Source organism: Gymnoscopelus microlampas, assembly GCF_963454915.1.
Source record: "Gymnoscopelus microlampas genome assembly, chromosome: 1".
In the NCBI taxonomy this organism is placed as follows: Eukaryota; Metazoa; Chordata; class Actinopteri; order Myctophiformes; family Myctophidae; genus Gymnoscopelus; species Gymnoscopelus microlampas.
Genome location: NC_139962.1, coordinates 13,844,310 through 13,862,034, shown reverse-complemented (window position 1 = coordinate 13,862,034; position 17,725 = coordinate 13,844,310). Strand labels below are relative to the sequence as shown.

At 40.6% G+C, this 17,725-nt stretch overlaps 2 protein-coding genes across 2 annotated transcripts; both read left to right on the top strand.

Annotated features, from left to right (window-relative positions):
- Window positions 1-213: 213 nt before the first annotated feature.
- slc39a1 (solute carrier family 39 member 1) lies at window positions 214-4,917 on the top strand. Its single transcript, XM_084058063.1, has 4 exons — window positions 214-455; window positions 1,160-1,290; window positions 1,472-1,774; window positions 3,047-4,917. Exons 1-4 carry the CDS (start codon window positions 341-343, stop codon window positions 3,398-3,400), a joined length of 903 nt encoding a protein of 300 aa, XP_083914189.1. The 5' UTR covers window positions 214-340; the 3' UTR covers window positions 3,401-4,917.
- Window positions 4,918-11,773: 6,856 nt separating this feature from the next.
- Window positions 11,774-16,037, top strand: rlbp1a (retinaldehyde binding protein 1a; the record flags this gene model as incomplete). Its single annotated transcript, XM_084057779.1, has 6 exons — window positions 11,774-11,896; window positions 12,088-12,292; window positions 14,130-14,308; window positions 15,070-15,228; window positions 15,328-15,438; window positions 15,891-16,037. Exons 1-6 carry the CDS (start codon window positions 11,783-11,785, stop codon window positions 16,035-16,037), a joined length of 915 nt encoding a protein of 304 aa, XP_083913905.1. The 5' UTR covers window positions 11,774-11,782.
- Between the last annotated feature and the right edge of the window lie 1,688 nt (window positions 16,038-17,725).

The window sequence follows — 17,725 nt, the reverse complement described above, 5'->3', positions numbered from 1 at the left end:
CTTAGAACGTTCAGCGTCCATTTGTAGGATTTATGTACCATGTTGCCTCTAGTGGCTTCAATCGGAATTGTGTATCTTCATAAATTAACCATCTTTGGTGACGCGTGTTCAGCTTGTAGTTCTGTCTGGTCAGCGACACCGTCGTACTACGGAGTATATTGAATGTAAGTACACGCATGCGCACCATGTCCGTGTGGAGGGGAATGATGTTGTTCCAGCGGAGTCTCCTCCTAAACACCAGAGAGACATTATGATGAGACAGCGTCCGACTTGTAAGCTGTCTTGTAGTTTATAGATAAGGTCGTTTTCTTCCACCGACCAGCTCGTATTTAAGGTGAACATGGACTACCTACTACAGGTGAAGATATGCGCCCTGGTTGGGTTGTTGTGTCTCACCCTGCTGTTCGGATTCATTCCCGCTCGGCTCAAGTGGTTCAGGGATACAAGTGGAACAGGTTGGTTCATATTGTGATATTCTTTAGTTTAATTACTAAATAGCGTCCATCATCGGCACACAACCACATACAATATGTGGTTTAATATTAATGTTGATGGATAAAAATGTAAGTTCACTGACTGACTGCTGCTGTCATGATTAGTTAGTAATTTGCTGGTCATGTGCTTTCATTGTGCTGGGAACTGTGGGAATAAGGATAACGTTATAGAGGACAGGATAACAAGAAAGTTGGAAGTCGAGTCACCTGATGGGGATGAGGCCCCCCCCCAGCCCTTCAACACTTCTTGTTCTTTGCTGATACAAGTTATTTTCACTTCTGTATTTGGTCATATGATAGGATCATTAGCTCTGGACCATAGCCTTAGGACTTAGGAGTTAATCATCTGTGAATTAGCCAGGGGAGGTGTGCCTTAATAGTTAGCCAGATTATTTCATGATTATTATTGTTATTATCATTATTATATTATTAATAGACTGATTCATTAGCGAGAGATTCATCATGCATGCTATACTGTTCCTGACGGTACAGCACCAAAACTGATGTTGGAGTGTTTGCTATAATGTCAGTGCTGGTTCTTGACCTGATCCTGGTGACAGATCTGATTAGATAACTGCAGTGACAATGATTCTGTTTTTGTGTGTTTCTTCATGTCAAGCCTAATATATTTGTTTATGTATCTTTTTCCTCATTTAACTCTCAAGAAACCCATCGTGTCATTTTGAGTTTGATCAGCTGTTTTGCGGGCGGGGTCTTCCTGGCTGCATGTCTACTTGACATCATCCCAGATTACCTGTCAGACATCCATGATGCGTTGGAAGGTCAGCAGTTGGAGGTGGGTTTGATGTGACCTAGTGTGGGGTCTGTCAAGGGCCAAATGAGTGCATCTTATAGATGAAGACATGATCAAATATATTTATAGATTGTTCAATTTAAGAGTCTACTGGAAATCTGCATTATCTCTCAAAAGATAACAAAACAATACTGACTGTCCTCTCCCAATCTCTGTCAACCAGACCAGCTTCCCCCTCCCAGAGTTCATCATTGCTGCTGGCTTCTTCACCGTCCTCATTGTAGAGAGGCTTGTGCTCCACTGTCAGGAGGCTCGAGGGGCAAGTGAGGAGAGAGCCCCCCTGATCCAGTCCCATGGCCATGGCCACGGGCAGGCCGCAAGCCATGATCTTGAGGGCAGTGGCCACCACGTCCACGTCGACCTGCAAGCCCACTCGTCCTTTCGTTCGTTCATGCTCTTCCTCTCTCTCTCCTTCCATTCTTTGTTTGAGGGGTTAGCCATAGGCCTACAGACCACTGATTCCAAGGTAAGACATATAAAAGCCGTACTTCACTTGATGCCAAAACCGCCCTGTTATAATCCCTATTGCATACCCTCTGTGGAGAGGCAATGCGTGCAATTCCTAGGATTCTGACCAAATTGAGGCTCTTAGGCATTTTGATTTTATTTGAATTGTAGGAGAATCATAGCAAGGCTCTTTCGCTTTTAGGTGAAGTAGACAACTAAGTGTCTGTCCCACACTGGCCATCACCCGATAAGGTATATTTAAATTATTGCTTGCTAGTACTTTTCTTTTTCATATGCTCATATGAAAAGCTAAGAGTTATGCTGAAAGCTTCCCAAAACAAAAATATCTTAAAAAGATTTGACACCTGTCTGTTGTACGACAAAGTATGAATTTTCATGGCTGCCACCGGTCAGCCTCCAAGGAGAAAGGAGTCTGGATCAGTGATGATCTGGTACTTTAAATGATTTGATTTGCTTTTTATATATTTATAATTTTCCATACTTGTTGTGTCTATGTCTAGGCTAGGTCGGGAGGCAAATTAAACTATGTAACTCACATGGTCTCTAGTAGAATCATTTTTTCCCTCCTTTTTTAAATTCAAGGACACTTAAACAACAATGTGGTTCCACTATCTTGCCATATATGTTATCTTCTGGTTATCTTCTGGTCATGGGACTGCCATACATACAGCCAATACTCTCAGAGTGACCTCAGGACCATGCATGTGACCACGCATTGGATTTTGCTTGACGTCATTGCAGTCATACAATTAGCCCCTTTCTCTAGTACAGTGCTTCTCAACCGTTTCAGGCCAAGTGTATACAGATACCCTGTATACACTTATACTGTATGTTGGCTTGTTTACTGTTGAGTGAGAAAACAATGTTGCAAATTAAGCAAATCATCTGGGGACCCCCCCAAAATATATTTTGGGGTCCCGATCCACAGTTTGAGAACCACTGCTCTAGTACACTGAACAAAATGTATTATGAAAATTAAAGTTGAATCTGACAACCTATTACATGTGCCAATACGTTCCCTCTCACAAACCGCCAGCTTACTCTGTTTACCTTAGTAAAGACATCCCCTTTTAAGTTAACTGATTTACTCCAAACCAAACATTCAGTGTTCCTGTGCTCCATTCAAACTCGGGCCAGGGTGTGCAGACATTAGGTTGTCAACATTTACTACTGTATCCTTTCAGTAAATTCTGTATGGGGCAGGCTATGGGTGAGGTGGTTAGATGTCTTGACTAATGAGGGTAAAAACTTTTTTTCTCCTTCTCCCTAGGTTTTAGAGATCTGCATTGCCATTCTCATCCACAAGAGTATCATAGTTTTCAGCCTATCAGTGAAGCTTGTGCAGAGTGCAGTGCCGCCTATATGGGTGGCAGCTTACATCGGAGTGTTTGCCATGATGTCACCCATTGGCATCGCCGTTGGCATCGGTGTGATGGAGGCCCAGCTACCATCGGGGGCTCTAATCCAGGGCGTTCTGGAAGGACTGGCCGCAGGGACATTTGTTTACATCACCTTCCTGGAGATCCTTCCACATGAACTCAACTCCCCAGGAAGGCAGCTCCTCAAGGTGTTGTTCATTCTTCTGGGCTTCAGTGTCATGGCAGGCCTCACCTTTGTGGACTGAAAAGGACACCACAAATTGTGATGTGTGGCACGATGAGACTGGAGACCTTTGTACCAATGCAATACAGTCCTTGCACAGTAAAATCTGAGAGTGTACAAAATGAAACCAAATTGACCCGTGTTAACTCTGACAGTAAGGTCCGTTTGGTTACATTTTGTACACTCAGAGTGGATAAATTAACAAGATTTTACTGTGTACAAGCGTCAGGAAGGTTTGATTGTGTACTGCCACACTGTGAGGTTGTAATGGGCTTTTGATGTCGAAGCATACGTGACCACACTAGTTGGTGTTTTATTACTTTTAATGTATTTTCAATTTCACATGAGGATGTCTGAAAGAACAGTGTTTATCATTCTTTATTTTAAGAGGATTTTATGTCAATGGAAACAGTGCCAAGACTAAAGGAACAGGGTGGACTATCACGTTAGTTTCTATCACTGGCCACTGTTTTGAAATGTGCTTTAAACAACCTAAATGCAATAGGGTTGTTTTAGGAATGTCCTCTGACCTTTGACACTACTGAAGAGGCCACTTGAAACAAAAGGACTGATACCTGGCAGTATGTAATCTCTCAAGAAAAAGAAATCATTTTTTTTTTACCGAATGGGTTCCCAGATTGGTTAGTAACTATGTAAATACTATCTTGTAATTGTTCCATTAACCACTTAAGCACTATTATACTTCGTCATATGGCAAAATTGTGAAAATAGCCGATCTACAAGCTCTACGATCTACAGCTATTTTCTCTTCGATTTTTTATATTTTTTAAAATTCATAAAAAAATCTATATTTAGTTTTACACATATTAAACTAACTTAAAGGGGGAATTAGTAGCGTCTTGCTCCCAACATAAACACTCTGTGCATCTTAATGTATTTGTTTTTAATTCAGCCATTTACAGATGGGAATGAATCCCACTCTGATGCCTTATGCATTTGCTTGCCAAAATAATATATGATGTAGTCGAGAAATAATGGAGATTATTATTTTTAGATAATTTTGCCAGTTGCACTTTTACTATAAAATGTCAGTTATTACATTAGGTGTTACTATTTGGCTACAATGGTGAGACTGCTACTCCACCTTCTATTGCTGAACATTGTAGAAAAGGTCTTCTACGTCCATTGTATCTGTAACCTCGCGCTGCCATGGATGATATCCAACATCGTATCATGTAAAACTATTTGCACAAATTAACTCAAATAAGTGTTAAGTGAATTTATGGCTTGCAACAGCAATGCAAATGTCAGCAAAAAATGGCCTGCTAAGACTAAACAAATAGGAGTCAAAGCAGCAAACAAGAAGTGCAAGTGTTATGAACCACTTACCATGACATCTAACATTACAGTTTCACTTTCAGTTTGTAAATAGTTCAAAGGACACTTCGTTCTTTGAACCTTTTTGCATTTTTTGTGTATTCTACTGTGATTATTTTCTCTGAGAATATAAACAAACTCCTGATGAAAGCTTTGCACTCTCAGAATTAAATGAACACAGGATTTTACTGTGTAAAGTCACTTGGCTGTCCTTTGGTGTATGACAAGTCACTATCTTGGTAAATCCAGAGTAAACCCAGCATAATGTTTCAGCAAAGGCTCCACTTTCTTGATTTCCAACCCATGTGGGTGGTATGAGTAAGGAAGGAGAGTAGGTTGGTATCACTCAGATGTTAGTTGATTTGAGATTGATTAGAACATTGCTTATATATTTTGATACCAGCTGCCTCTGCAAACTGTTGCTTTGGTCAGGGATTATCCAGTACGTTTTTGTTTCTCTTCCTGGTCTGTTTTGTCATATTTCACAAATGAAACACACCTTTTGAAATGTTATGCCAGGTTAAAGCTTCTGCATAACAGAACACCTGGTGCAGTTTTGACCTTGATGTGTACTTTGTGTTATGTTTTCTCCCCCTCTGTGCTTTGCATCTAAATTATTTGTATTACTGCATGATACAGTATGTCTACTGCTGGTGCCACTAGGTGCCAGCGTTGGTCTTCTATTTATCTATAACAATGAGGAAACCTAAAATCCAAAGGATTATGTTAGAACAGGTTACGCTTGGAATACTCAATATAATGAAAATATTTAAATATTTTCACCGTGACCAATGAATTGAGAATAAGCATGCGCTGCTGCCACTGCAAATGTGTGGGCAGTATAATTTGCCTACCTAAGGCTAAAACCTGCATATCTGTTTAGGGTCTGACTATAAATTATACAGAAGGAATTGGACATCACTTCTACACATCACATCTTTCTCCTGAAAACATTGAAATTATGCACAATATAATGATTACTCAATAAGTCACATGCCTGCATCATAGTGCAAGGCGAGCTGTATTTGTCATGCCATTATAATCTGTGGAGCGATGTTTCATGTGCATGCATGAATGAGAGAAAGCCAGCAGAGTAGCAGAGTTTCAATTCACCCACAGCTCATTACCCAGCTGACTATGCCTGTAAAATGTGGCTGTAATGTGTCTCCTCTCACAAGGAGATGGACATACAGTACAGTGGCTCAAGTTGATTATAAATACATTTAGGAGAGAGAGAGATCTTGATGTCTCTGGAACTTGCCCTGTATTTCTTTCTTCTCAGCTGGGATCACAAGCGTCAAACAAGCAACACGTAGGGTACACGTATGGTTGAGAATCTAAAATTAGGCCCATATACAATCTTCAAGCACAGGACAAGTGAGTGGAAACTTACATTTAAAATGTAGATAAACACGCCTGACTATAAGATATATAAGGAAGGCATTTATTTGGTACAAAGGTGAACAAATGAATCAAGCACAATCTCAGTTTTATAGTCAAGTTTTGTATTCAACAATCATTGTTTCATATGTGTTCAATTTCTTTGTATTAAGTAAAGCCAAATAGCCCATACTAATCTGCTCTGTCTGGTGGTTGCAACTGTGATCTAGGAACCAGATGATCAGTAACAAATAGCCAATATACAATGCTGTTATAACACAGTCAGATAGAATGCTGCTCAATTGGCTAATTCAATAGAAACAGTGACTAAATTGACATCTTCAAATTGTGGTCAAAAGTGCACATTCAGTGACCGTGATGCCCGTGCTAGTGCAATATGTAAGGGAAAACAGAAGGGCAATTCTTTATCAGGTGACTGAGAATATCAACGCAGGACATGATCCAACTGTCAGCAAGAACAGTGAAAGGGATATTAAAGCAGGTTATAGTGCATGAACCCCTCATTACAAAGACAAAAATGCACATTTGAGAGTTTAGTGTTGCAAAAACCAAAGGCACTGCACTGGTCTACAGAGATGTGGAAGAAAATGGTGATAAGGGGAGTCATCCTTCACCATATTCTCCACAAGTGGGCGAGTGTGGTATACACCAAGAGAATGGTCCAGGCCTGAATGCTTGACTCCAACAGTGAGGTGGCTCTGTTATTCCCATTAGAGGGAAGGGTCACTAGTGAGATTATTGAGTGATTACCTTTAGCCTATGATGTAACACTTCTATCCTGATGGGAGTGGTCTCTTCTCTCTTCCAGGATGACAATGCCCCTATCCACTGGGCACGAGGTTTCACTGAATGATTTGATGAGTGTGAAAATTGAATGAATCATAGGCCTATGCTGGTATGCCTATGGCCATCACAATCTCAAACCATTTTAATACCAACTGTATGGACAGGTGTGTTAATAGCCAGTGGCGCTCTCTACCGCCATCATCAAAACACCAAATGAGGGAATATCTTTTATTCGAATGGTGTTCCATCCCTCCACTAGCCTGGTAAAGCCTCTCCCGCCGGAAAATCTATCCCTCCACTACCAATTAAGTTAAATCTATGCCAGGGCACATTGAAGCTGTTCTGGTGGCTTGTGGTGGTCCAACACCTTAAGACGCTACTATGTGGTTGCTTTTCTCACACACACACACACACACGCACACACACACCTTTATTGTAAATAGATCAAGAGGAGGTGATGTATACTCAACTCAAGTGAGTGGAAGGCACACGCTGTAAATGACATTATTTGACCGGCATGCTTAAGGGGAGTAAGCATAGCAAGAAAACATAAATTATGCTCCCGCCGTTTATTGCAAGTTCAGGGTTTCCATCAGGTCTGGATCTTCATCAGGATATCATGCGTGATCGAAACCTTTGTCCTACCTACACCGATACTACAGTAGTTGTGCATTGTGCACGCACGGTTTATGAGCTATTAGGCACAGACCATGCTGCAAACACCCATGCTATACCTTTCTTCCCCTATAACTGTTTTTCTGTTGTATACCATACACACTCAACCCCTCTACCCTTTAACAGTAGCTTGTCATAGCTTTGATATTATCCCGGTTGCATATTCCTTTAGTAACATTGTTGTGAATGTTCCTTTATCCAGTCCTTTCTTCAATCGTTTTGTTATGTGGATTATTTTGTCTTTACTTTTATAATGTTGTTCTGTTCAAAAGTTAATAAAATGCAAATAATTATAAATCTTAATTAATTAATATGGTCTGTACCCGGGACTGTGACTATCATGCAAAAAATATATCAAGTTCAAAGATGATTAAATAGACCTTTAACACAGGGCTGAAAATCCAATTACCTCTTGCTTTGGTTTGTTTACATGGAGTAGTCTGATGCTGTGCAATCATGGGGAAATAATCCCTAATTTGGGTCCAAAACAACTGGTCTCACCACTGAAGTGCCACTACTAAGAATCTCCAGGCATGGAATGTGCATAAAGGAATGTGTAAAGTGAAGTAAGGCATTCTGTCAAAGTGAAGTCCCCAGCTCCGTCTACACTGGTGGTCATCTCTCGTATGACAGGTTCCCAGGCAAAGAGGTACAAGGGTTCAAATACCACCATTCATCACACTTGTGCAAGGGTTAATGTTCTCTGACACGACTGAATATGTGTGCAGTAAGTGGATGTGACCAGGGTCTCATTGGAGATGAAAGGGATTTAGTTAACGGTATATTATGGTGAGGGGAAAATGCAGCATTTGCTCCCATTTCATGTTATTTCTCAGTAATATTTCTTTTTTCTTGATGCATTGTCAAAAACTGATTGCACTTTCCTCCATGTGATCTAAACTCTATTCTGTTCTGGTGGTAGGAATGGTAAAAATTACATTCTGCCAAGATGTTGTTTTCGCCCATGTCTGTCTGTCTGTCTGTGACCACATATCTTCTTGAAAAGTGATGGTAGAAAAATTTGTATCCCTTTGATGCTCCGAAGAGGAAGAAAGTCAAGAAACCTATTGACTTTGGCGACCCCTCTATCGCCACCATCAGGGCAAACTTTCTAATGTTTAGGCCCTCAGGCACTCTGGTGATTGATTGATTGATGTACTTCATTTAGTAAGACACGAGAACAACAGTACATGGAAGTACAAATTCACAATACAAGTTCTACTAAACTGGAAGACTCATTAAGCACTGAGCTTGTTTAAGATGAGATCCCCATGCACACAAATCATGATGAGATACAATGCAACTTGAACATGATGCAGTGGTAAGAGTGCCTGCCCACCTCCGCGGAGGTTGTGGGTTCGAATCCACCGTGGCGCATCCGGCTTTGTAGAGTGTCTACACAAACACAATTGGCCTCTGCTTGCAGCAGGAGGGAAGCTGTGGCGGGCGATCTTTGTCACTGCACGCCGCTAGTGACTCCTATGGGCTGGGGGTAGCGTCTATTCAGTGGGGGGTGTTGAATGAGAAAAGTAGGACGGAGGCCCTATGTCCTCCCAGTGGGGGATCCTCTCTGGCAAAGTGAGTGAGCCAGTAAGGTCTAATAGCAGTGCAACAGAGAAATGTGTGGGGAGTGTTAATTGGCATAATGACTATTGGAAGAAAGAGGGTAAAAAAAAATTGGCTTATATAAAATAAATCAAACATTTTCACTTTAAGAAAAGCTGAGAAACTAAAAGACATGCACATCCCAGACCTACTGGGATGCAGGTGCTGGAACAAAAAGTTAAACAAGAAGGAAAAAAGTCCACACACCAGTATACTCCCACAGTTATTGTAGTGTTTTCACATGAACACATTGATCTACTAACATAACATTTTGTTATGTTATTTTGTAAGTTTACTAAGGACTTTCTTGCTAAACGTAACTGACTGTGCAATTACTATTATTACAAAGTATTTTGTGTTTACATGAACAGCGCAGAGCGAGCAAGAGCAACTGAAACATAGCCCTACATAACAGTCAATGGTTCTTACAAAGCATGAGGAAGTGATGGATGTGTGCAGCAACTGTAGTCAGCTACTAATTAGCCTCGGAAACCCAGCCATTTTTTTAGCTACTAATAGGACACAAATATTCTATGCTGTCCCCAGGGTCTGACAAAAACATTGAGATATTGTGATAAATACACTCACATCAAGTCACTCCTTAATTCTTACTGAGTAAAAGGTCACACAGGTTGAAAGAGTGCTAAAGCAGAATGGAGTGATTAGACTGGAAATGTTTGGAGTCAAGCTCATTTCAATGAATACATTGTCAAATTCATTTTGTATGCCTACATCTCCCCCTTTCCTTCTGTCGTTTGCCTTATGTAGATTAGCCACTCATAGTAATTACGAATGGCACCTTAATCCCTGTTTGACTGCCACTTTATATAACCCCTCCCCTCATAGTGCTATCTCCTCCTTAATCTCAACGGCATGCTGTCTTCTTTGCCACTCTCTCTCTGTTATTCCCTCAGCCCATCACTGCGTGCCGTCTGCCGAGTGTCCACTAATCTGCAACTAAGGTAAGGCCGTTTCATTTTCTTGGCATTAAGCTAAATTATTATTGTTTTGCGTAATATTGGAAACATGTTGCAGTTGTCCAATTATATTAACAATGGAAGGAACAACTGAAGTGACTGCAGCCAATTACATTTTACAGTGTAGGTCTGCTCTCACATCATTTTATGGATGTATTGAATGGTCTGTAGAGTTGCATTGTATTGGGTCTGCCTAACATTTAAAGCCAGGCTTAGGAGGATTCTGCTATACTGATCATTAAAAAACCCACTCTTGACAAATAATGGTTAGAATGGCACAGAGCCTAGATAAAATCTGCTGTTCTTTCTATTCTTTCTGTTCTTTCTCCTTTGTGGATCAGTCCAGATGCTGTTTGCGAGATTAATGAATGACCTTTCATTGACATGTGTGACCAAAGTGAAGATGACTTCAGCTTGCCGAGTTCATATAGGATTGTTTAGTAGTATACTGTAGGTTCCAACTTTGTCTTTGTTGTGTTATAGAGCCAGTGACACCACTGTGAGATCCTGTAACCATGGCTGCAGTAAGTTTACTTTGATTACATTGCCAATTTGTCTCTGTTTCAGCAGAGGTATCATTGGCCAACCACTTCATTATTTATTGCATGAAACTGTGCCAAAGACTCTGTCTCTGGGAAAGACTGTTTTGGAGAAGTGGCTCCCTTGCATTGTGTTAGAAACCTGCTGACACTTTTTGTGTTAGCGGGTCAAATTTGACCCGTGATTTAACTCAGCCCAAAATATAAAAAAAAAAATAATAATTTACTCCCCCCCCCACCTAATAGCTGACTTGTTATGCATTCACATCCATGTAAACACTATTTAAAAATGTATTTGGGGTTAGGGTTTGGGTTTCATCTTTCAATATAGCTTGATCAATTATAAAAGCGTTAAAATCCTCATTACCTATAATGAAGACAATGAGTAATGATGTTATCTGGCTATACTAGACTAATATTAGAACACACTTCCAAAAATAAATTACTTGGTTTTGTTTTAATATTATTAACAATAGTGATAGTGACATCTTCTGTGTTACGGTTCAAACTTTACCCATATACATTTATGTCAGGAAAGAAGGTAAAAAGTCATTTATTTTTCATAAACCAAAACCTTTTGAATACGCAAATTGAGGACTAGTTTCTTTCTCTCTCAAACATGTAAACATTGAATATTGACAATTTGGGCGGAATTGAGCCACACTTCTGTTCCAGCCAGGTCATATTTGACCCGTAACACCACAGCTGTCAGTTTTTTATAGAGACCATCAGAATTAACTAAAATGGTGATAATTAATTTTGTTGCATTCAAATAGCTGTTTCTGAGGATATCATGAAGCCTTGATCCAATAAAGAAATGCAAAGGGTACTTTTTACCTATTTAAACTTGAAAACGGCTAAAAGATTACCCTAATACAATGGAAGGGTTAAGTCTTTTCTGTAATCATGTGAGACAGATAAGCTGGTCACTCACTGGTCTGCATCGTTTGAGGTCTGTCCTGAAACAAGTGCATGTGTCTGCGTGTGTGTGCCTGCGTGCATGTGTTGAAAACCATACCGTTAGCCGTCACACTAAAGAGGTTCCTAAACACCTCTGTCTTTGTGCAGACTGGAACATTCCGCATGGTGTCAGAGGAGGAGCAGGCCATGAGGTCCAAGTTAGAGCATTTGACAGTGAAGGATCATGGTCCTGTGTTTGGTCCTTGCATCAAGCTGCCTGGCCACACGATACAAAAGGTAACCCACCATTGAAAAACATTCATTATTTAGAAATACAGTAATTCTCTTAATCAAGATGGCAATGCATCTGACTGAAACCTCTCATGTGACAATAACCATCATACTAGTCAGGCCATATCCACTCATGATAAACATTCTGTGTTATGAGTCCGCTGTTGCAAAGACAGAATGTGCTGTGTTCCACTCAGGCAAAAGATGAGCTAAACGAGACAGACGAGAGCCGGGTATCCTCTATGAAAGAGCTGAGGGCCTTGATGAAGGAGAGAGCAGGAGAGGGAGAGGACCTGGCCAAACTGGTGCTAGAGCGATTCGGGGACAAGCCTGATGCTCTGCTGCTACGTTTCCTCAGGGCACGCAAGTTTGATGTAACTAGGGCCCACGAGCTCATGAAGGGTGAGTCATAGGAGACTTACATGAAGAACTGAGTTGGGTATACCATCTATCCATCCAACTATCCATCCATCCATCCATCCATCCATCCATCCATCCATCCATCCGTCCGTCTAGGATGGCATGATTGTTGTCATAATAATAATAATAATGATAATCTGCAGAAAATGTTTTCTATAATTTGATTAATCTACACTTATACACATATTGAAATAGCACATATTCAAAATGTTTACTTGATATCTGGTCCTCACTGAACTGGTTATTCCATTATTTGATTACCAAGACTACATTTGATTAACTTCTGTCAATCAACTAATTGATAGTTCAATTAATCCTTAGACCCCTACATCCATTCATCCCATCCACCTATTCAACTACGTAGAGTATTGTCTATTCCAATTCTGCGGTAAGACATTGAGATTCATATGAATCAAAATTAAGTATGCCCTATCCTTATTATCTTTGTATGACCCTCTATCCTCTTTGTTCTAGCTACCGCAGACCTCTTCTATAATAGGGTTAGTAATTGAGGTCCAAGCTCTTTTGTTCTCTGAATCGTGCCCATCAGGGAGACAGGGAGGATGGGGCACATTAATTGGGGACTCTTAGATGCCTCCGTTTCGCTGACAAAGGCATCCCTTGTGTTCAAATAGGGCAGAAAGTTTACTTCGCTTGTGAACCTAGTGTTCTCCTGGGAACATCCCAGTGCTTGTGTGTGTGTGTGTGTGTGTGTGTGTGTGTGTGTGTGTGTGTGTGTGTGTGTGTGTGTGTGTGTGTGTGTGTGTGTGTGAGAGAGAGGGAATTTGGGGGGTTAAAGCACACTATTCCAGCATTGTTGTTTGGGGCTTACTTGTGTAACATAAAAAATCATATGTGTACATGTGCCCACACACTCCATTGTACTGTACATTTGCAGAAGCACACACACACACACACACACACACACACACACACACACACACACACACACACACACACACACACACACACACACACACACACACACACACACACACACACACACACACCGAACACATCGTTCTGTGTGAATATACTGTAGAGGGGGTTCTTTGTAGTGTGAGAGAGGAATGTTATGTGAACATGAATTGTTCAATGGGGTTAATTGGGTTTCCAGAGCAAAGTGCTGAAAACACGCACACATGCATGCCTGCATGCATGCATGCATGCATGCACACAAGCACACACACACACACACACACGCACGCACACGCACACGCACGCACGCACGCACGCACGCACGCACACACAAATATGCAACTGGTCCGGCAGAAATTTGCTCCACTTGGCTAATTGGTATAGAGTGCAGCAGTGAGACATAAGCCATGTGTACATAACTGCAGTGGTTCTCAAACCTTTCTGGATCAGGGCCCATTTGAAAATCTCAAAAGCGTTTGTGGCCCACCCATCTCTGACCACTTAACATGGCAGCCGTTCGGCTACAGTGTTAAGTGGCCAGATGGGTGGGCCGTGTGCATTTTGCCAGATGGGTGGGCCGTGTGCATTTTCAGAGCATGATATTTGAATGATCAATCAATCGATAGTGTTCCGGCTTGGATCAATGCAGTACAATGATACATTTTTCAAGGTTTTAAAGAAAGATTTTTTAGTTAATTGTTTTGATATTAATGTTATATAATCAATACAAACTTAGTGTTTTGCCAATTATTTGGGGGGCCACAAGCAATATCCTATACAGGTTGAGAATTGCTGTACTACTGACATAAGCCATGTGTGCTGCTACTGTACATGTGTACTACTGAACATACATGAGGCCTGTTGTAAGTGTTTGTGTTGTTTCTGCATGTGGGTGCTGTAGGTTATGTCCGCTTCAGGAAGGACTACCCTGAGCTGTTTGAGAACCTGACACCTGAGGCAGTGCGCAGCACCATCGAGGCAGGCTACCCTGTGGTTCTGCCCAGCAGAGACAAATATGGACGGGTGGTCATGCTCTTTAACATTGAGCACTGGGATCTGGAGGAAGTCACCTTTGATGAGGTCGGTGGCTACACTCAGAGTAGACAACACAGCACAGTGAATCGTCTTTGTCACAGACGAGTACAATGTGATATTGGGCTTTTTCAATAATTGAGTAGGAGGAGAAAATAATTATAAAATCATTTCTTGATTTATTACGCAGCGTACACGTCGATTTGTAGACAATGGAGTCTACGCAGGTGAAAGTCACAATTTGGGATAGTTTTGAGGATAGGGGGTTATAAAATAAAATGTGTTGTTAGGAACTTAATTACCACATCATAAATCAAAATATATGTTTGTTTTAATGCAATGTTTACAGACACCAACATCAAATCTATAACAGGGTTCCCAGAGATAAGAATCGCATCAAATGAGAGTCTGTGGCCTAATGCATCTCAAACTGGGGGTCTGTGGCCTAATGCATCTCAAACTGGGGGTCTGTGGCCTTATATGCATCTCAAACTGGGGGTCAATGGCCTAATGCATCTCAAACTGGGGGTCTGTGGCCTAATGCATCTCAAACTGGGGGTCTGTGGCCTAATGCATCTCAAACTGGGGGTCTAATGCATCTCAAACTGGGGGTCTGTGGCCTTATATGCATCTCAAACTGGGGGTCTTTGAAATGAGAATCACTGAACTACCATTTATACACACACACACACACACACACACACACACACACACACACACACACACACACACACACACACACACACACACACTGTCAGAATAATTACTAATGCAAGAGTTATGCAACAGAATTAAACTGTGTGTTCTAGACATTGAGGGCATACTGTGTGATCCTGGAGAAGCTTCTTGAGAATGAAGAGACCCAGATCAATGGATTTGTCCTGATTGAGAACTTCAGAGGCTTCTCCATGCAGCATGCCTCAGGGATAAAGCCCATGGAACTTAAGAAGATGGTGGATATGCTACAGGTCAGCCATTACTACCACTAAAACCCTGAGTATTCATTTAGCTCTAATCACAAAGATTTTCCTAATACCTTTTTGGTCTGTGTTGTGTGTCATACGCAGGACTCCTTCCCTGCCCGCTTCAAGGCAGTCCATGTCACCCACCAGCCCTGGTATTTCACAACTACCTATAATGTGGTTAAACCCTTCATGAAGAGCAAACTGCTGGAGAGGGTGAGTCGGGTGGCTTTAAGATTATGTATATTTTAAAATGTATGAAAGTTGTGGCATTAAACACATTACATTTTGAAAAGAAAGTATGTACTTTACACCAGAGGGCACTCGCTAACCATAATGATTGACCAATTACCTGACTATTACATTTTGGCTCAGAAACTCTCAGATTGGAACTTTTCATATCTTTGTCAAAAGGGAGCCATTAACTTTCTGTGTGATTCGGAGGTGCTAATTGTTCTGATCAATACTTAAACACTTAATTGTGCATGCAATTTATATTTCCCATATTGCCTGTTTTCTGGTGATGGATACTATGATGACTCTTATTTAACTACCGTACTTAAGCCCTATTTTTCAAAAATGTTCTAAAATAGCTGATCTACAAGCTCACAGCGCATTGCATCATGACAGTTTTATAATGCTTAAACTCTGCCCATAACTTCCGCCAGGTCTTTGTTCATGGCGATGTGCTAGATGGCTATTTGAAGGACTTTGATGCAGACCTTTTGCCTGAAGACTTTGATGGGACAGCTCCTGTTGCTGACTACAAGGCCATCGCCACCAAGCTTTTTGGCTCTGAAGACACTGCTCTCTAAAAGCATGCTGTTAATACCACCAAACATGAGGCTGGAACAGTTTGTCAGTCCTTTTCAAAACCAACAATTATAGTGGCCTTCACCCCTAGATGTCTCTGTCTAGATGTGATCTGTCTTGACAATGAAAATGCCACCGTATAGCTTCATAATAGATCATAAAGCTATACGGTGGCATTTTCATTGTGTTGCAGAAATCCCTTTATGGTCATTTAAGACATACTGTATGTAATGTTAGAAGCGAGGAATGATTTGCAAGTGGGGCAAATGCCAGGGATATACTTTATAAATAAGAAAGAAAAAGGATGTGGTTTAGAAAAACTTGGGAGTGGAACAATTCTGAATGTTAATGGTGGTATTTTTTTTACAGCACAAGTAGCTTCTTCACAACCTGTGAATGCATCACCTAGTAGCCTACTATAAGAGCACTGAGGAAGAGAAAACTCATAATGTGATGGCCAAGCTCATAACCAGACCAGTGGCAAGGCCATGGATTTGGTGTTCATTGCCTTAAAATGGTAGTTCTAGAGAGCAGCCTTGTGCCTCTAGTCTATAATGATAATATAGAATTTATTTAAAAATAGGGAGCCTGTATATTATGGTCTCAGGAGTGTGTTGTAGAATTATATATAATGATGTGTAAAATGGGATGTCCTGTATTACATTTTCTGTGGAAAAATCAAGCAGAGCTCAATTTCCGGAAGCAGTGCAATGCCTTTTTTTTCTTTGTTTTAATCTCTACAGCCTTGTTTGTGTCAACAGTGTCTGCAGTTATTAAGCAGAGTTTGACACTCAGATGGACATCATGCACCAATACCTTTGGCACTGAATCACAAAATAATTATGTATCTTTACTCTAGAATTGTCACTTCTTATATGATCAGAATAGTTCCAACTAATTATTTTCAATAAAATATGAATTAATTTTTTCTGTCTGTTCTTGGATTCTGTCATTTAAGTTTGATTTTGATTTTGATTTTGATTTTATTTGGATCTCTTTTAGCCGAGGCTAATCTTCCAAGAGTCCAGCAAGCAGAAATACAATACATTACATACGTACAGTGTACAATACTGATAAAAATTACAATAAACATATTGCAACATACCATAATGTAAAAACAGTACCAATATACAGAGTTACACAATAAAAAGATGTAACTCATCTCACATACACACCTACTACTAGGCCCTAGGCCTGTTGCACCTAAGGGATGACCATGGATACCCATGGTGGACTATGCATGGCAGGGGCGTCCTCCTCCCTGAGCCAGGCCTAGACCTGACCGCATACCATTGTAAAAACTATTTATTACTATAAAAATAGGACACAGAAGAAAAAAGCACGAATCATTAAACAAACATCCAAATTATTGCAATGAGTTCCATATTTTGACCGCCCTAAAAATAAAAGATCTGCTTCCCATGATAGTTTTTATTTTAGGTATAACATAGTGGTTTTTGCATCTTGATCTTGTGTTGACCAGATGACTGTCACGAACTAATGTCAACCGATTCCTTACACTAACTGGCTTGTTATGATGATCAATGACCTCAGTTAGCAGTTTAGTAAAACAGTCAACAGCATCATCTAAATCATCTTCAAGATACACAAGATCCCATGGAACAATGCCCAAATCTCTTCTAAAGTCCTCTATTTTAAAATGTTTAAAACTACGCTTTATAGTCACATG